A 20993-nucleotide genomic window follows, 5' to 3' on the forward strand; every position below is an offset into this window, starting at 1 on the left:
GACACGCAAAATACCCGGATGTCCGACCATGAGAATAATGGCGGCAGTTTCTATAAAGACATGTGTTGCGACACGGATTGTTGCCCAAACAAGGATTGTCGCCCCCGGCTCGGGGGCGACAATCCTTGACGGAGTTGGCGTCAAGGATTTTCGCCCCGTCAAAGATTGTCGTCTGGCGACAATCCGTGACGAGGGCTAGCGGCAAGGCCAGGATTGTCGCCCGCCCTCGAAGCACATTTTGCTGGGTAATATCGTTCTTGACATAGTCATTGAAATACCAACACATAACTTACATGGCTACATCCATGCAAACATGCCATGTAAAAAGTCATGGTGAGGTTTCAAGGAACTATACATGTGCGCGCGCACATGATAATTTAGTGTCCGTTTGTGCGTGTGTGTGTGTGTGTGTGTGTGTGTTAGCGTATATGATGGAAGAATGTGCTTATTATGTCAGCTTTTTGCGTATGTGTTTTGGCTGCGCGTGGGGAGGAATACCTAGTAAGCTGTTGCTGGCATAAACGTTGATATTGATCTTATCAGCAGCTTTGACTTTGATGAGTTTGACGGATTTGTATATGAATTCGGAGTGGTGCTTGCGTGCGGGCGGATGCTTATATGCATACGGTCGTAATGTCTTATGTATCAACATTGGGAAGTCGTTTCATCAGGAAGGAAGGTGGTATCGGTTCGTGTGTGTGTGTGTGTGTGTGTGTGTGTGTGTGTATGTAGGGAGGGGGTTACATTTCGTTATTGCAAAAGTTCGTTATTCTGAAGGCTCTTTAGTCCGAAGGTTTGTCATTCCGAAGGTTTGTCATTCCGAATTTCATTTTTTGATCAACGAACATTTGGAATAACGCCACAAACGTTCGAATTAACGAACCCTTTTTCATTTTCGGATTAACGAACCTCTTTAGGTATAGGGAATTGTGTGTTTCGGATAAATGAACCTTCGGAATAACGAACCTTCGTGTGTGTGTGGGGGGGTGGGTGTGGGTGTGTGTGTATATGTGGATTGGTGAATGTGGGTGTGGGATGATTTAGGTTTTTGTTAATCAGGGGTTGCCGTGGGTTGGGGATCGGATTTGAAGAAGGATAGTTATAAATGGTATGACAGATTTTGGTATAGGATTTAATATTTAGGATAGATGTAGGCCCTAGATTTGTTTCGGTTGGGGGGGGGGGGTGGTCGGGTTTTTTATGACTGATTTCATTCTAGGTTTGTATAATGTACCCGGTATTTGTGTTTTTTTTTTTTATGTATATGCCCTTGTAAGTAAGAAGGTACTTTCATGATCCAAACCAATATATTCAAGGGATATAGGTTTGGTAGGGCCCTACATGTCAAAACTTTCTCGTGAAGAAATTGTTAGTAGTGTTGGTCTATAATCGAGTTATCTATGTTGAAGTGAGATTATCTGTAGTATAAATTGAAAAATGGATTTGTTTGTGTTTCGAATTGCCATTTGTATTTTTATTGCAACTCTCCGCAAGTGTTCCTAACTATTCGGAAGTTTATGCAAGTTGAAAGAACAAAATTACGTGCCAATTCGTAAGAATATCCGCAAGTGGACGCAAATATTCGCATTTGGTCGTATCTCTCCGTATCGCTCGCATATTTTTCCCGTATGTTTTGTAAAAATGTTCTGGTGACAGCAAGGGATCCGTGGGAGTCCGCAGAAAAAATGACTTATTTGGACGTAACGTCTGACGCAGAGCATTATGTGACTGGGGCCTTACGTAGACACACGAACGCTCACACACAACACACATACGTATATACGGAGCCCGCCAGGTGACATGAGGAAAAAAAAAAAACCTCAATGGATTATTGCGTTCCCTCGCAATAATCATTGCGTTCCCTCGCAATAATTATTGCGTTCTCTCGCAATAATTATTGCGTTCTCTCGCAATAATTATTGCGTTCCCTCGCAATATTATTGCGTTCCCACGCAATATTATTGCGTTTCCTCGCAATATTTTTGCGTTCCCTCGCAATAATTATTGCGTTCCCTCGCAATTATTTCGTTCCCTCGCAATATTATTGCGTTCCCTGGCAATAATCATTGCGTTCCCTCGCAATGATTATTGCGTTCCCTCGCAATATTATTGCGTTCTCACCCCTTGGTTGTTGTTGTTTTTTTTTAATAAGGAAGTAGATATGAACAGTCATCGTTTAACATTGCACGATTTTGACTCTGATTTGCCAGTTAGCGTAGTCGCCAAAGTTGTAAAAATAGGTTAATGTTTGAATATACACGGTCCCCGCGCCTTAATTGCTGAACATGATGCAGAATATATGTGCATAACCTTGCTACCCTTCTGACTTTCGTCATAATAGTCTCCATTGAAGGCCAGCTCAAAAAAAAAAATGAAAAAGAGAAAGAAAATGCTGATAAATAGATAAATAAATAAATAGAGCATTCCCCTTCCCGTTGTTAAATTATCACAGTTGGCCTAGTATTGAGAGAAAGCCAGACGATATTACCCACAAGGATTCCACTGCTATCAACCACTTATCTATTTAATTTGATGTCAAGCAGGGTCGTTCTTTTTTCCTGTAGCCATGATAGGTTTGTACGACTATGGCACCAAGCACTATAGAGGATGCTTAAAAAAGGGGGTCGCATATTTAAGGAGATCCCGAATAGGGTTTGTATCACACTCCCGAAGAATGTCAAAATAAGGGTAGTGCGACTCCATAAATGTTTCCTCCGATTCTCCGATGTGATTACTGTGTAAATTGAGTGTCAAAGCATGCCAGGTTGGCCTTCTTTTCGCAGCCCTTCCAAAACATGCGGGGGGGGGGGGGGGGGTACTTTTGCTGGCTGTCAGATGCCAAAAGCCCGTGCGAAGTAGGGGATAATTTTGATGGCTTTCCTTTTAAAAAGCCCGTGATACTAGATAGGGGGTCAAAATCCTATCCCATTCCCATCCATAAAGAGTGCATTTCTAAGAACCTGGAACTTATGTGTACAGAGACTCCAAATCTCCCGTTTTCGACGGGAGATCTCTCGCCGAAAATTTTGCAAAATCTCCCGGTCTCCCGCTTGTGATTTAATTTCTTCCGCCCTGGCTCCGTGTCTCCCGTTCGAAAGGATTTCTTACTTATTGCTATTGTATGTTGAAAAGATAAGCCTTAGATAGCACCAGAGAGCATCTAGAACCTTAAGAACTTGGCGCTTCGCACACATCAACGTGGAGTCTCCCGTTTGCTAGGGGTTTCAGGCAGGAGAATCTCCAGATCAGACGGTGCTTTGGGTTGGAGTCTCTGTGTGTATGATTGACCGCCTAAGTTTGGGGGGGGGGGGGATCAAGATTTTGTATTCCTGGAAACAAAAGTAGGCCTGTAGTGGGAATGAGATTGTGGGAGCTGAGGACACCAGACAGCATGGGCTGCACACCTGGGCTGCAAAATAGCATTTAAATTAACGACATTGACCAATGAAGTGCTTAGCCCATCAGTAGCTAAACTGACACCGAGATCTGTTATAGTATTTGTTTGTTTGTTTGTTTGTTTTTTTGTTGTTTTAATGATCTCATTTCCAATATCTCCGCATTTCCTCGACTTAATTGGAAACGGGGTCCGTACAATAAACCAGGGACTTACACGAAGTTTGATAAAGCACTAGTTACGCATTTGGCGCTCCATAGATCTTTTCTTTAACACGATGTACTTTTGCATAACAAACTACATGCGTGCGTTTTAGCATACCACCGGCCGTACCAGTAGGCGAGGGTTATCAAACGTGCGTTTGCCATACATCCCGGAACATTTGCATGCAATCAGCAACTACCGTGTAGCCATCTGGGCTGAATTACAAACGAATTTCTCTGCTGCAAAAAAACAACCAACCAAACGAAACATGTCCTCAGCTAGCGAGGATCCACATATTCAGGATGATTTCGACACAGCTGATGAATCTGCTGAGGAGCGTGAAATCAAAATGGAATCGGAGGCGCTGAGTGAGGCAGGTGACGATGGCCACTCCGGAGCATCGGGCGAGATCTACGTGCCCCGAGTGTCAGCCGATGGGGAGCACGTCGGCACGGGTACGGAAGAAGAGGAAGACGGAAGTCCAGCTCCTGTTACAACGCTTGCAACCATGACTCGAGACGACGGTTATGGCCGTACAGGCAGTCCTTATCCGAAGAAAGAGCTGCAAGCCATGGTTGAAAATGTTAATGACTCTCGCGTGTCTTTTGAGCCTTTCACTACCAAGAGAATTCCGGTATTTGACCGGTTTGTGCAAGTCTTTGTCGACGGTGAGAAACAAGAATATGTCGCCTGCGTGGAATGCCGTTCGCTGATTAAGTACACGACCCGTGACGGCACGCGGGGGCTCCATCACCATTCGTGTCCTCACAATCGTGCTAGGAAAGGGGCTCCAAAGTCGCAAGGCCAGGTCCAAGCACAACAGCAGCAGCCCCCACTGGTCAGCGCACGGGCAGTGGAAACCGAGGGGAAACAAGTGGACAATGGCAACGGAAGCAATGGGGACAACTACTTGCTGGACGGAAATTTTGCAGAAAGCCCTACATCTGGTGCTCTCAACATTCCCATTGTTCACATGAGGCCCTCCAAAATGGCACTAGCTGGGGCTGTTGGAATTGCGCCCAAGATGAAGACCAAATTTCCAACATCTCCAACCGCTATGGTGATTGTGCTTTTCTGTCATGTACACTCAGCATTCACAGAAAGTCTTAAAAACATTGATATCTGAATTATAAATTAACGTTATAGCCAATAAAGTATGAACCTACAAGTAACTTACAAGTCATTTCTGTTAAAGTTGAAATGTACAAATTTTCTCCAAGTACAGCACAATTGTTCTGGAATTTTTTAATAGCTTTTTATCCCTTGACAGTATTAAGTAAAATAGAGTACAGTGCACTCCCGTTATAACGAAATGCTCGGGACCGGCAGTTTTCTTTCGTTATAACGAAATTTCGTTATAACCGAACAAATACAATATATAACGAAAACAAGGAAACCACGTTTACATATCATATCATGTTTGCTGAATACTCATCATACACTGGAAAGCTATGTGAAATGTGAATGGATAACTGTATTACAATAATAAACGCAAGGTCCCCTCAGAAACTGTGCGTGACACAAGGAGCGGACACACAGTCGTGTGAAGCGTTCACACATGCAGAGACGCTATAAATGCTTGTTCCGCTACGTATTTTCGAAAGCAATTCACATTTCGTTATAACGGAACACATTTCTTTTGTTTTTCTTTGTCTGTGGCGCTCGGAAAAGACTTCGTTATAACGGAAATTTCGCTATAACCGTGTTCGTTATAAGCGAACTTTGTACCATAGACTTTGATGGTGATAATTTTGGGACCAGAAGATTTACTTCGTTATAACGAAATTTCGTTATAACCGTGTTCGTTGTAACGGGAGTGCACTGTATTTGTAATGCTGTATACTGTAAATTAGGAATCATAATGACACAGTGATTGCCCCCTGTGCCCGATTCCTCAATTAAAAGGTGGGCAGAGTGAAACTGGTCAACAATCATCTTGAAGGCTACTTTCTTTCATGTACTAAAACTGTTTCAAAGAACTGCCAGTTGTGGGAGCTTGGAAGTTGGAGATTGTCATGTATCTTGTTTTTCCACAGAAATCTTGACAACGATGCATTTGTAGTCCATGTTGGTTGTTTATGCTAGTGCACTTTTAGTCTAGTATCTCTGACCCTACTAAACTCAAGACAACAAAATCCCAAACAATAGCTTAAAAAAGATTTAAAACTGAATGAAGAATACAAAATGAACCTGTGGGCTGTAGTATCAACTCTTCATATTGTATCAATTGGCAGTACATGATAATTAGTTCTGCTGTAGTACGGATTCAGATTGGAGATGAGTCATGTTGCAAATACTGCAGTTTAAGAAAAACCTTTTATTGTAGGACATGTAGTGAGTGCAAATTCCAACAAGCTGTGTTGATCTCCAGTTAGTCATTTATTCCTTGACATTTAAAATTTATTCCTTTGACAGTGAGAGATGTCTTAAATGAAGGATCTTTCCACATCTTGGAGATGTGGAAAGTTTAAAAAATGTATTCTGTACAACTTGAGAAATTGTATGTTTGTTCTTTCACTTGGAAGTAATTGTTTCAGTTTTAATATTAAAGAGGACTACTCAACCTTTCACAGACATTGCCAAGCTGATGGTTATGAATCAAGTATTTAGAGCCACAGAAGCCCTAGCTTCACAAAAACAAACAAAACAAAAATATACTTGTGTGTCTGGAACTGTGATTGTCATATCAAGTATTAAAGCTCTGTGTTTACCCACATGTATTTGCATTATCAGAACCTTTGTTTACCTTTGCCTGTGTGCTTTGGACTTCTTTGCAACACTGCATCTCCACAGCCCAAGAAAAAGCCCCGCACTGCAGCCGGCTTCTACCAGTGTGCTTCAGAAATTGGCATGAATTCACCGGTGATACCACCCCCTAAGCATGTCCTACACAGCACTTTCCACCATGAGGTCCTGAGGGCATGGCAAAATGTGGACACCACGATTACCCCCGACAACTTGGTCTATCCCTTGTTTATATTGTGAGTACTTTACCATCTTTTATGATTGTTCCAAATGTCTGAATTTGCTACTGTGTACAAATGTACTTCAGTACTTGTAGCTGAAGCCTTCATTATGTTGTGGAAAAGTATACTGAAATATACGTACAAGGAATGGAAATGTTATAAAGAGGAGTAGAATGATAAAGATGTGATTTAGCATATTGAATAGGAACATCTAGATTTGCAATCACAGACCATCTCTCCACAAAGTGTTGTATGATTGCATGACAGCAGGACCATTATGTGTACAGTGTACCTACTGTATGTGCAGTTCTAGGACAGCCTTCCCAAAGCATTGAAATGTGAGGATGTTTCTTTACATTTGTATTCACTCCTACCATTGTCTTTGAGTTCAAATTGTTGTTTACATTGTAGTTTTGCAATGGCCTGTTGATGGCAAGTGCACTGTGTTTAAAATTGACTGATATTAATGAAACAATGATTCTACTTTCAGAGACATACCAGATCATACTGAGCCAGTGTCCAGCCTGCCCGGAGTGAACCGGTACGGAGTGAACACACTGCAGTCTGCATTGGCACCCCTCGTGGCCAAGGGGCTGAAGGCGGTGCTGTTGTTTGGCGTTCCATCTGGATTACCCAAGGTGACTGATTGATTGATTGATTGATTGATTGATTGATTGATTGATTGATTGATTGATTGATTGATTGATTGATTGATTGATTGATTGACTGACTGACTGACTGACTGACTGACTGACTGACTGACTGACTGACTGACTGACTGACTGACTGACTGACTGACTGACTGACTGACTGACTGACTGACTGACTGACTGACTGACTGACTGACTGACTGACTGACTGACTGACTGACTGACTGACTGACTGACTGACTGACTGACTGACTGACTGACTGACTGACTGGTTGATTCATTCATTCATTCATTACCTCCGCCAAGGGAAGAGGTTATGTTTTCGTTACCGTTGGTTCGTTTGTTCGTTAGCTACGTAGTTAGTTTGTCCGTATGCAAAATAACTCAAAATCTAGTCAACGGATTTGGATGAAACTTGCAGGAAATGTTTAGAATGATATAAGTAAGAGATGATGAAGTTTTGGGGGAATTTATGAAGGATATTTGAAATTTTGGCAGTAGGGTCAATGAACTTGGGAGTTCAGGCTAGGTGTATTTGAGGTTTGCATGCGCGCACTAAAGTGTGTGCTCTAGTATACGAATAATTTATGAGTTGTGAGTGCACAAGCACAAATATCGCACGAGGCGCGAGATAAGCCACTATTCAACAAGGCGCGTAGCGCTGCGTTGAATAGACCAGTGGCGAATCTCGCGCCGAGTGCGATATTACGTGCCCCAATGCACGAACAAAATCATAAATTATTTGTTTTATGCAACACCTTGTCCATAATCACAGTACTAAATCAGTGAATGGCAACTCAGGAAGGTCCAAATATAAATTTAACAATTAGGCTGAGAATTCTAAACCAAACACTCGCAATGATTCGACCACACAGTCACAGGAATGGCAAACTCTGCAGGGTCTAACGTTAGGACCTACCCATTCTAACCATTGTACGGCGTTTACTGATCACACTATCGTTAGATCGAGAACGCTAATGTTAGGTCTAAGACAATCTGAGATGTCGGTAGATCGTAGGTCTAGACTATGTCTATTTCCGACAATGATTTTGAATAAAACCACAGAAAAAAAGATCAAATTACGGTTTCTCAATTTGATTTTGAGATCACTGTGGTCCACGTAGCAGATCCGAGTCAAAAGTAAAAACACAGCCGTGGCCGTAGGCCCAAAGGCTTGTATACCGAGTATGCAATACATATCACTCAGTACATGCAACTAGCTGCAGCTGCGCGCACACGTTGCATGTACTCGATCGCTGCGCCTTTCCTGTGAATGAACCAGTGCAGCGCTGCAGTCGCACGTACAGTACATGTACTTTACTTGTGAAGTCGAGCGGCCATGCATTAGTAGCCCCCCGCGAAGCCGTGCATTAGTACTTGCGAGCCGTGCAATAGGGGGCCTAATGCACGGCTGTCACTCTCAATGAGTTTGATAGGTATTTTCAAATGAATGTCATGTGACATGTTCTTGGCCAGTCACAATTCGACATCATTCTAAGGTGTTGTATAATTTCTGCTAGGGCGAGGCGCGCCGTGCAGCTGAGGATTTATGACGTAACAAAGGCTTCTATATTGGGAAATCGGGCGACTTTCAGCACACAATGCTATAAGTACGTATGGGTGGAAATCATTGATATCTCTATGAAAGAACAAGATCTGTGCTGGAAATGAGCTGCATGCTTGGCAAAGGTCTGCGCTCTCAGAGTGCTTTTCTAGTTTATTTGTTTATTCATTCATCTGGTTATCTATGTGTTTGTTTAAATTCTACTCAAATATTTATTCATTGTCAATTATTCATTTAATAGTTAATTTCCTTATTCTATTCTTATTATCATTTTTTTTTTTCATAGGATACAAGAGGAACATGTGCAGATACTGAAGACACTCCAGTGATCCAGGCTATTCACACCATCTCAGAATGTTTCCCAGAGTTGCTAATTCTCTGTGATGTCTGCCTGTGTGCTTACACTAGCCATGGCCATTGTGGTAAATATCTGGAAATATACATGGTCTCAGCAAATGGATTCAAGTGCCCAGACATTTACATCTTTCTATGGTGTTATTTTACAATATTTGAAAAGAAAACTTTACCAAACCAATCAAAAAAGCAGAGACATTTACAGTATTTCATTTGATCTAGTCTAAATGCGGTCTATTTATTGTCTACATTTATGTAGACATTGTGTGCTCTTCAAATGTATGCCTTTAGAGCTTGAAGTTTTCCATATAGTGTATTTGATTTTTGTTATGGAGCATGACAGCAAGAGAAAAAAAAACAACAAAAACGAAAACCTTTCACCGAATTCTGTGAAATACTCCACCAGAAAGAGAAGGAAAAAAATCACTGTAGGCCATTCAGGATGTGAGAGCAAAGTACGATGGTGACATGTTACACGGCTAATGTTTTGTGTTGTCCTTGTTGACTTAAGACAGAATTGCAACCTTGGATTAGTGTTGCTGACTAGTACGAGTTTGTGATAACCATGATTCATGATTCATTTTCATGGTGTGCCCGATGCTTAAGAATTTTGAGCTCTTGTGGTGTACAGTGCAAGTAAAAAATAAACATATTTTTGATGGTATTCAACCAGTACATGTGTTTGTGAGGAATGGATTTAAGAATGCTAATGTCAGATTTGTTTTCTTCTTCATCTTCTTTTTCAGGCATCTTGAATGAGGATGGCACTCTAGATAATGATGCCAGTATCCAGCGCCTTGCAGAAGTTGCTCTGTCGTACGCACAAGCAGGTGAGTTAGTGATAGCACCTTCCCCTTGTTCACATTTTACATTGAACTCTGGAAAACAACAAACGACAAATAGCCAGTAACACATACAATGTACCTGTCGCTTGTGTTTGCATTGCTTTGCTAGTGAACAATGTTTTGATATGGAACACTATAACAACAACAAACAACAAATCACCAGTAACACTGGTTAGTGGTTGCATTGCTTTGCTGATGAATAGTGTCTAATATCAGCTCCCTATTATGTGTGTCTTGCCCATGCTGTACGTAGTCTTTAACTTTTAAAGTGAATTTAAAAAAGCAAGACATAACGAATGGTGCATATAAACATTTCATTGCACTAATGTTTGTGTATTGATGTAATGTCACAGTCGTTACAGTGCTCCAAGTTGAATACGGATGCAGTAGCTGTCAAAATGTTAAAAAAAAAAAAAAAACAGCTCGCTCTATTTAACTACTTACTTGGGATGTCCCGTTCCATGTATCAATGTTACATTGTTGTTATTTTTCTAGTCCCATGTTTGCAAATTCATTTGGTTTAGTCTCAATGAGGGCAAAATTGTTTAAGACTTGGAATAATTATACCCCCACCCACACATAGTGTGTAGGGGGGGTATATAGGAATCACTCTGAGGTCGGGTGGCCGGTCGGTTGGTCGGTCGGTCGGTCGGTCGGTCGGTCGGTCGGTCGGTCGGTCGGTCGGTCGGTCGGGCGGGCGGTCGGGCGGTCGGGCAGTCGGTCCGTTGCAAAATCTTGTGGGTCGAACTCCTCTCTCATTTTTTGAGCAATTGACCCCAAATTTGGCATGTTTGACCACTATCAAAGGTAGATGTGCAAGACACCTTTTTCGTTAGTATCGCATAATGCGTTGCCATGGAAATGGCTTATTTTCATAAAAACTTGTGGATCGAACTACTCTCTCATTTTTTGAGCAATTAACCCCGAATTTAGCATGTGTGACCACTATCAAAGGGAGATGTGCAAGACACCTTTTTCGTTAGTATTGCATAATGAGTTGCCATGGCAACGGCAAATTTTTAAAAAATCTTACAAAATGTTGTGAATCGAACTCCTCTCTCATTTTTTGAGGAATTGACCCCAAATTTGGCATGTGTGACTGCTATCAAAGGTAGATGTGCAAGACACCTTTTTCGTTAGTATTGCATAATGCGTTGCCATGGCAACGGCATATTTTCATAAAAACTTGTGGATCGAACTACTTTCTCATTTTTTGAGCAATTAACTTCAAATTTGGCATGTGTGACCACTACCACAGGCAGATGTGCAAGACACCTTTTTCATGAGTATTTCATAATGCGTTGCCATGGCAACGGAAGATTTTCACAAAAATCTTACAAAATGTTGTGGATTGCACTACTCTCTCAGTTTTGTAGTTTTGTACTCTCTCAATTTAGGATAAGCGATCAATGTAATGTATATTTGTGCAAAACACCTTTGATGTGTGTGTTAATAAATCTGTTGCCATGGCAACAGCATTTTTTTTAAACCAATCATACAAAAATGTGTGGATTAGCTTAACTCCTTCAGTTTTCAAGCATTTGGCTGGAAAATTGGCACATGTGACCACTATGGTACGTAGATGTGCATACTTACTCTTTCGTCATTGTTGATCAATGTGTTGCCATGGGAACGGCATAGTTTGAATGAAAATCATACGAAAATATTGTGGATTCAGTTAACTCCCTCAATCTTAGAGCATTTGACTTTAAATTTAGCACGCATGACCACTATAGTATATAGATGTGCAAACTTAATCTTTCGTCAGTGGTGAGCAGTGCGTTGCCATGGTGACAGCTTTTTTAAAGCAAAAAACATACAAAAATATTGTGGATTCAGCTAACTTCCTTTAGTCTTCGAGCATTTAGCAAGAAATTTGGCACACATGACCACTGTGGTACGTAGATGTGTAAACGTAATCTTTCGTCAGTGTCGATCAATGTGTTGCCGTGGTAACGGCATTTTTAAATGAAAATCATCCAAAAATATCGTAGATTCAGTTAACTCCCTCACTCTTTGAGCATTTGGCTTGAAATTTGGCACATGCAACCACTATAGCATATAGATGTGCAAACTTAATCTTTCGTCAGTGATGAACAATACGTTGCCATGGTAACAGCATCTTTTCACGAAAATGCATACAAAAATATTGTGGATTCAGCTAACTTCCTTTAGTCTTCAAACATTTAGCTAGAAATTTGGCCCACATGACCACTGTGGTACGTAGATGTGTAAACATAATCTTTCGACAGTGTCGATCAATGTGTTGCCATGGTAACAGCATATTTTTAATGAAAATAATACAAAAATATCGTGGATTTAGTTAACTCCCTCACTCTTTGAGCATTTGACTTGAAATTTGGCACATGCAACCATTATAGCATAGAGATGTGCAAACTTAATCTTTTGTCAGTGATGAACAATACGTTGCCATGGTAACAGCATCTTTTCACTAAAATGCTTACAAAAATATTGTGGATTCACGTAACTACCTCAGTCTTTGAGCATTTAGCTTGAAATTTGGCACACCTGACCACTGGTACGTAGATGTGCAAACTTAACCTTTTGTCATTGTTGATCATTTTGTTGCCATGGTAACGGCATAGTTTGAATGAAAAATGTATTGCCATGGTAACAGTGCATTTTGAATGAAAGTCATACAAACATTTCAATTTTCCTAACTCTCTCTGTTTAGAGCATTTTGGCTTCAAATTCGGCACATGTTACCCCTACATTACCTAGATGTGCAAAAAATCTTTTTTCAGTGTGGAAAATGTGTTGCCATGGTAACAGTATATTTTGAATGAATATGATACACTAATATTGTGAATTCAACTAAGCCCCTCATCCTATTTGCATTTGGCTTGAAATTTGGCACATGTGAACGGCTATGATATATGGTTGTGCAAACTTCATTTTGTTTCTTAATGTCCAACATTGTGTTGCTATGGTTACATAATTTTTAATAAAAACCATAGAAATCGTCAGTTTATTTATAAATCTTGCTCACTCAGTTTTTGAGCACTTGACTTGAGATGTGGGACATGTGACTAACAGTGAGCAATACATTTATTCACTGTTGAACAGTGCATTGCCATGGTAATTTTTTTTTCATTAAAAAGTAAAAAAAAAAATATACAGTGTATAATCCTGGTAGAGCTAATTCCCTCAGTTGTGGGTAGGGGTATATTAATCACAATGAGTGATAGTTCTAGTTTTTCTTGCAAACATATTTTGAAAACAATTCTTCATCTATGTTTGTTGAATTTATGATTGATCATGCAAGAAATACTTCCAATATGCTTAAGAGGAAATCTGATTACCACGGGTAACCAGACATACAATTTGCAAGTAGCTGGAAAAGATGTTGTGTAAAATGTGTGGGGTCTTTTTTCTGTATCCTAAATGCAGGATGCCACGTGGTTGCCCCTTCAGACATGATGGATGGGCGCATTGGTGCAATCAAGCATATGTTAGCAGCTAATGGACTATCAAACCGAGTAAGGCTTGCCTCTGTACCCAACGCAAGCTTTCCACTTTTTCCAATTTCTCCCTCTCGCTCACAACTGGTGTCTTTCAAAATATCGTCTTCTGAAACGATTGATATCATTTTGTCACAGCAATGCCCTGCTTTTTGGAACAAAAGTGTCTCTGGATAAGGATCATGAGCAAAAGTAATAAACATTTTGTAGAGGATATATGGATTTGAGCATGCCTTACTCTTATACATAAACATAGTATTTGAACTGTGTCATGGACTAGATGTCTGTTCATGCAATATCTTACAGAAATCAACTATTTTGAGGGACAATGTTCAAAACTAATTGCCCAGAGATGATTTCTCGACAGCGCTACATCGGGCATAGCACTTATGCATCAGTGCATCAGTTGGTTATCGTTATAAATATTACTTTCTCAAATATTTTGTGTTATGAGTGACATAGCTAACAGAATAGTGTGATAAGTTTCGCATATTTTGCTTGCCATGAAACTAGTGTGAAAATAAAAGTGTGCCAATGTCGTGCTTGCTGTATATGTAGTACTATTTCATATTTTTGATCTCAGGGTAGGTCAGTGATAGGAGTGTAACTGGTATTTTACGTTTAGTTTTCTTCCTGTTTGCTAGTCCTGCAGTGTTAGCGACTTTGCTATCGTAATGCAGACCATTTACCTTATTCTGCAGTTTCCACTGCCAAAGCCTTATACCATTGTGGCAGTGGTGAGCTTTTGAAGTGCTTCCTCAGTTTGAAATTCATTTTACCCTGACAAGCAAAAATAAAATTACATGTGCTAGAATTTCCACTTTAACAGTTACATTCTTATTGACATTGCTCTAGGTCTCTGTGATGAGCTACAGTGCCAAGTTTGCGTCGTGTTTCTATGGCCCCTTTCGGGATGCTGCCAAATCCGCGCCGACGTTTGGTGACAGAAGGTGTTATCAGCTTCCCCCTGGAGCCCGGGGTCTTGCCATGCGAGCTGTGGTGAGTAGTGTTGCCTTTAAACATGGCCTGTCTCATGTTGGGATGTGTACTCATATGATTTGAGAGGTGCTGTACTGTAATGTGGCACTTTAAGTAAGATTGAAGATTTGTCAGTAGCCTAGCTTTGTCGGGAATATTGAAATTCTGTTCTCAAATGTGGCCCCCACAAAGAAATTCTTTGTATTTGATGATGATCAGTGTGACTGGCTTTGAAGTGTAGTGTTAGGAGGGACAATGACCAGAAAAACAACACAAATTTGTGAAAGATTTATAACGGTGTAATGAAAGACTTCATAAATGTATGCCAGCGAGGGTCAAACTAGAAAGTTACTTTGCAACAATTATTTTACATTACATTTACATCACATTTGCGTGAAATGCAAAGAAAAAGACCTGTTGTGGTTCCATGTACACCAACCATCAGTGCTGGTAGTGTGCTGTACACTTGTACTTTAGTCCTGAACAAAGTTATCATTATTTCACTTACTCTGTAATTACCAATTTTTTTTTCTATTTTCTGTACCACTCAGTCTTAAATTGGCATATTGTATGCTTACACCCATTACATAGTATAATCAGGTTCCCTTGACATGAGTGCTTCTAACCAAAACACTATTCAGGATCTTTGACAGTGTACATAACACGAAGATGAGGGACAGAACTCTTTTCAAAGTTGAATGACCTTTCAAATATTTTGTCAATAGTAAAGATTTGATGGTTGCATTACAGAAAGTACGTGCCCTGTGTGAGGAGTACCTTGTGTATGTGTAAATTGTCACAACACTTTAGATACACCCACAAAAAAAGTACACTGAGGAACAATGAAACTTTCATGAGGGTAAAAATGCTATGAAATCGCTTTCTTGTATTCTATACCTCTTGCAGGACCGAGATGTTGCTGAGGGCGCCGATTACCTCATGGTGAAACCATCCATGCCGTACTTAGACATCGTCAGGGAAACCAAAAACAAGGTCAGTCTTTCTCTTCCTATTGATGAGGAGGAGGAGGAGGAGGGTGAACTGGGGAGAGGAGGGGATGGAAGAGGTAGAGGGGTAGGAGGAGGAGGAGGAGGAGAAGGAGAAGGAGGAGGAGGAGGAGGAGGAAGAAGAGGAGGAGGAGGATGATGAGAAGGAGGAAGAGGAGGAGGATGAGGGTTGAGCTGGGGAGAGTAGGAGGAGGCAGCATACCATTTATCAACGATCACAGGTACACTCCATTTCAGTCTGTGGTGTGTGTGTGATGAATCTCTGGAAGGTGTTTGTATGCTGTTTCTAACAGAGTGACACAAGATAGTTAATGGGCTCAAGGTGTGACTCCGCTATCTATTGTCATGATGAAAATAGTGCGGGTGTGCCCTCCAGTAGGCAAGTCACTTTTAATATCCTCATACATGGTAGCCCAGTCTTTCAGAGGAGGTTCAGAGCTGTCGGTCCAGTGGTATTGTGCACATGGTATTGTGTCATGAGCATTTAAAAACCCGGTAGCATAATGATACCATGCGATAGGAAGGCTAGCCCGACTCAGATATATTTGGGAATCCCCCCAAAAGGAATTGTGCAACGCTCTATCACTGATCTCTGTGTAAATACCATTGGTACACTCACAGCCAAAGAATCTTGACTGGACTCATTGTTACCAATGAGTGTACGCTTCAATGCGGGTCTAGGGCAATTACACTGGACCCTTCCCCTGACCCTAACCCTAATCCTAATTCTGAACCTACGGATTGTAATCCTAATCCTAACCCTAACCCTAACCCTAATCTTTACTCTAACCTTATCACTTACCAGTATTTAGCCGGGGGTTAATTGTTCTCCGGGGGGTAATTGCCCTGATATGTTCAATGCACTGCACATATGTGACCGGCGACAACGGTTTCAGGCAAAATTCGGGAATTTTGAAAATTAATTTTTTTCACTGAATCACATTGCCCATTTCCTAAGCTTTGCATTGATATAAAACACTTGTATTCTTCGGCACCATAAGTGGGCATAGAAAGAGAAATGAAATACACTTTTTAAGTTGTTAGCCTGACAAAATTGCGAGAAAACAGGCTTTGAAGATTCACCTCTTTCTCAAAGACAATGTCCGAGCGGCGATGCGAGGGGAGAATCACTCATCCGCACGATGGTGCCAATTGATGTTAAGCTCCACCTCTAGCAACCACATCGCCTTCTGATTGGCTCACTGAGAGAGTCAAATTTCCTGGGCACCTTCCTCAGAGCTCAGCGTATGGAGCCGAAAAACAATGTGTTTCGCTCGGGTTTGTTTACCAGTAAGTCTTTCAAGATGGCGAATACGATAATTACACGTATGGTGTACATGTACATGTGTATGGTGCACGCATTACGCATTGGCATCCACATGCCATGACCGCGTGCATGTAACAGGAGCGGTGGCGAATCCACACATTTACAAATCGCGTTTTCATTGTGGTTGACTTGTCTTTATCATTGGCAACCCTTTTGAAGGCATAAAATTGCCAGTGCTGGCAAGGGTCATGCTTCCTGTTTGTTTTGCTTTTACAAGACATGCATATGTTGCTTTGTTCGGTGGTGCTAATTAAATTAAAACAAACAAACCAAAAAAACACGACTCGTTAGTTTGGTGCAAACTTGACGTGTAGTATTTGAATATAATTGGTCACATGTGACCGCTCCTTTCCTCTCATCTACTTTCCATTGAGTCAGTCTGCTGTCATAATTTTTACTACATGTACAAGTAGACCAATTTGAGAATGTTTAGTTTTCTTTTCACACGATTATGTTATGCTACATGACTTTTGTTTCACTTCCGTTGTCGAACATCGCGGTAGAATAGTTTGGATAGAAAGCCAAACGAAGAGCACGCACTACAGAGCGAGCGTACTATGTATATAAACCACTATACAAAGAACAATGGAGCATGTAATCGTGCACGCGTGCACAAAGCATTCCCCAAACGCTGCAACTGGTGTCTCCGAAAGCCGAATTATGTAAATGTGTGTGACGCACCAGCCAATCGCATGCGAGACCCTGCGCCGTAGCAACGCTGGAGATATTGGCGCGGCGTTCGAAAGAAGCTCGAAACTGACGAGTGCGATCCAACATAGGCTGCTTAAAATTCCATTTTCGATAGGAAAAACTTAGTCTTATGCAATGAAATTTAGTGTAGATGTAGAGAACATATCAAAGATTCGATTTCTGCAAAAAACCTAAATCGACAAAAATAATGGTCAAAATCTTTGTACCCCGCCTAGGAGGGAATTTGCTCTTGCGACTTTTGCCTGAAACCGTTGTCGCGGGTCACATATTCACTGATGGGCAATTCTAGCAGGCTTCCCCTATTTGTGTTTTGTTTTTGTTTGTTTTTTGTGTACCCAGATGGGTTAGCAAATGAAGATTGATTTAATCAAGCAACCTTTCTTTCCTCATGGTACCAGATCTTTAAATGCTTTCTCGATAGCCATGCTAAATAAATCCAAAGAACAATAAATCCAAAGACCAAAAGAGAAACAGTGTCTGCACTATGTTATTTTTAAAAATCATTATTACTTCCACTCAAACAGCACCCCCATCTCAAGCTCGCTGTGTACCACGTGTCAGGGGAGTACGCCATGCTCTACCACGGGGCCAGCAAGGGGGCCTTTGAGCTACCACGGGCTGTTATGGAGGCCATGCAGGGGATGAGGAGAGCAGGTAAGTTTGGAGGACAAACACACAATCCACGCTCGCAAGTACACCTCGACAAGCATGTGCACACAGCAACACACAACAGAGACAAATGGAAGAGAGAGAGAAGAGCACTAACATCACCATCGTGGAAAATAATATCAGTACCTGCATGAAACAAAAACTTTGGGGAAAAAAAGAAATTAGAAAAAAAAAGACCATAATATTATGGACTTGTTCAACAGCCATGCCCTGGTTTGGATAAAAATCAGCAATTTTCTCTTCAACTTAACATTTGTATTAAATGATGGCAGTCACCTAAAGGGGAATGAAACTCAATATACTGTATATGTGAGTTGGGTGACTGCAGCAATGAAATTTTGAAGAAAATGGGACCGTCCATTTGTAATTTGTAAAGTTTTAGTGCCAGCATCATTGGATTGGAAGACTACAACACTTTATGATGTTGTGCATAGAAAACAGTGTGAAGAAAATATAAAGAAGATTCTCCCCAAATTTCATTTTTATGAGATGTAATGGGTAATGTCATACCCCCTGCTTTCTGAATGAGGTAAGTCAAGTTTTCTTTCATTGCGCTAGAAAATCTCTGTTCTTCATGTTCTCACTGCAGGCGCAGACATCATCATCACATATTTTGTCCCGAACATCCTCGACTGGCTGAAGAATTGAGGAGACTCTGCTGGTAAAACCGCGACAGAGTAAAAGGAAGGGAAACCAGATTCTGATCAAGTCTCTCTGTGTGATGTACTCATGCTTTCCACCTGTCTTGTGCCTTCACCGTTACCTACACCCCCACCCCTTCCCCCGAGAACTCAAAGTTACTACTCATATTATGGGTGGTTCATAATGCTTGATTCATCGTTAAGAGTTACTTGTATTAGATCGAGGTCCTAATGCACTAGCAATGCAAAAAACAAATGATAAAGACGTTTAAAAAAAAGATAGTCACTGCCATATCAAGAGCCGAATACAAGGTGCAGGCTTTTTGAAGATGCTGTCATGGCGGTGGCAGATGATGATATTAATCTCTGTTATGGCAAGGCTCGAGTATAGGTTTGCCCAGGAACAGTCAAGCTGCGAAGGGAGGATGCTTCTGTACACTCAAGATGAGGGAGGACTAGTCCTGGTCCTAGAGCACAGGTTGCCAGGCAACCACCGGAGGAAATCCGGGGTAATTGATGCAACAGAGAAGGACGGCACCCCAACCTCAAATGGCTAGTGGAAGATTTTGTGTTCCAAAAGCACCCTACATCTGTTCAGAGATAGAAACAGGATAAATGAAATAGAACATCCACAAAAAGACCCTATATCTGAGCTAGGAATATCATTTTCCCCCTTGCTCATGCTACTTAATCTTAAAGCTGCTAAGGTTTTTTTTTCTGTGTGTTACGGCTTCACTTTCACTTGTATGCTTTCATGTCCGTGATAAGGACAATAAACTGACTTCATTCGAGACGTGTTATTATGAGTACATGTGTTACTCTCAATGTCATTATCCAGAGTACTATTTAAGACAAGTATAGTGAAGACGGCATGAGATGCATAGATTGCTGAATATTGGCCATCTGTTTCTTTATGATTGTTCTGCTGGTATTTGAATCTTGTGTGTAATGTTCTCAAGGAAGTTAAGTTTATTCTAGAAGAGTAGCCCTAAGAAAAGCATGTTTTAGAGCTTCCATGAAACAAAAGTGTTACATTATGTGCAATTATAGACAATTCCTAGGGTTTATTAACAGGCTTTACTGTTGTCACAATGTTTGAATTTCATTGTGTCTTGATCAATGATGGCCTGAACAATAGCAGATATTGAATAATTATGTGTTTACATTAATTTCTGTTGCCTGCTTTGAGTGTAAATGCATTATCCAGTGTAAAATGACTTACCTGGTTAGGTTATTAATTTACTTCGCAGTCTCTGAATTTTGTAGAGTACTTTTTCTCAACTTTTCTTCCCCCCCCCCCCTCGAGATTTCCTTGTGTGTGTTTTGAACGTAATATTGCACAACAGCGTACTATTTTGTATCTCGCTTTTAACCCGTTGAGGACGAGTCCCGAGTATACTTGGGCAGGTGTCTATGGGAAATGCGTGTTGTAGCAAGATCAGTCCATCCTCAATGGGTTAAGAGAAGGTTATGACATTCGCTTGGGAATTTAAGAAGTACATGTGGTAGTGCCAAAGCCAGGCAACAGAAATAGCTTGTAAACTGATGCATGAGATCAACAGTAATGAGGCAGAAAAGATGCCGTTGAATCATTAAAGGAGGGTTGGATTTCAGGCCAGAATTGTACATTGATGATGCCCATGCAGTGTGCAATAAAAAGGGAGGAACAATGTAACTTCTTCACTGTCAAATGTTTCAAAGCCAAGAGAGTTACTTACAAATCTGAAAGGGCTGAAGGTGGCTGAGAAAAACTCTTGAAAGCATTGGGCGTCAATGTCATTGATACTAGTCTGTGGAGCACATTCTCACCCTTACAGTTTATTTCCATCATACATCACAGTAATGTGGTTTGTATGCAGTCCTGAGACTCGTTTTAGGGTGAAATGAATGTACACAGCTGATTCTGCTAAATCAAATCTGTGTGCACCAAAGAGAAGCAAAATAAATGCTTTGCCTATTACTTCTTGACACATATGTTGGCCAAACTTTGTATTGAAGTTCAGTGTGGACATTGATGAAGCTTCAAGTGCTTGACTATGTGAGGTTGGCTTATGGCATGCCAACTGATATAGATTGCTTTCTACATAAATATAGGAGTTTTGTTTTATTCAAGTCTTATACACAGCACATGAGAACTAAGGATGATTTCCCTATAAAAGCTAATACATTGTAGAAATCTCCTCTGACCTTGTCCAACCCAG

At 40.9% G+C, this 20993-nt stretch overlaps 1 protein-coding gene across 1 annotated transcript; it reads left to right on the top strand.

Annotated features, from left to right (window-relative positions):
* The first annotated feature begins 3850 nt into the window (after positions 1-3850).
* LOC139714299 (delta-aminolevulinic acid dehydratase-like) lies at positions 3851-20487 on the top strand. Its single transcript, XM_071626014.1, has 10 exons — positions 3851-4658; positions 6392-6579; positions 7055-7202; positions 9065-9200; positions 9879-9962; positions 13389-13477; positions 14315-14458; positions 15344-15430; positions 18007-18136; positions 18741-20487. The coding sequence occupies exons 1-10, from the start codon at positions 3867-3869 to the stop codon at positions 18797-18799; spliced, it is 1857 nt and encodes a 618-aa protein (XP_071482115.1). The 5' UTR covers positions 3851-3866; the 3' UTR covers positions 18800-20487.
* The last annotated feature ends 506 nt before the right edge of the window (positions 20488-20993 follow it).

Source organism: Diadema antillarum, unplaced genomic scaffold (genome assembly GCF_040938485.1).
Source record: "Diadema antillarum isolate AM-2024a unplaced genomic scaffold, OU_Dant_1.0 seq00002227_RagTag, whole genome shotgun sequence".
Taxonomy (NCBI): domain Eukaryota; kingdom Metazoa; phylum Echinodermata; class Echinoidea; order Diadematoida; family Diadematidae; genus Diadema; species Diadema antillarum.

What these genes read in the sequence shown, in the direction of transcription:
- LOC139714299 (XM_071626014.1), top strand. Translation starts at nt 3,867, where the DNA reads ATGTCCTCAGCTAGCGAGGATCCACATATTCAGGATGATTTCGACACA. An exon ending in CAACATCTCCAACCGCTATG is followed by an intron (nt 4,659 to 6,391) that starts GTGATTGTGCTT and finishes GCATCTCCACAG; the next exon opens with CCCAAGAAAAAGCCCCGCAC. An exon ending in CACTAGCCATGGCCATTGTG is followed by an intron (nt 9,201 to 9,878) that starts GTAAATATCTGG and finishes CTTCTTTTTCAG; the next exon opens with GCATCTTGAATGAGGATGGC.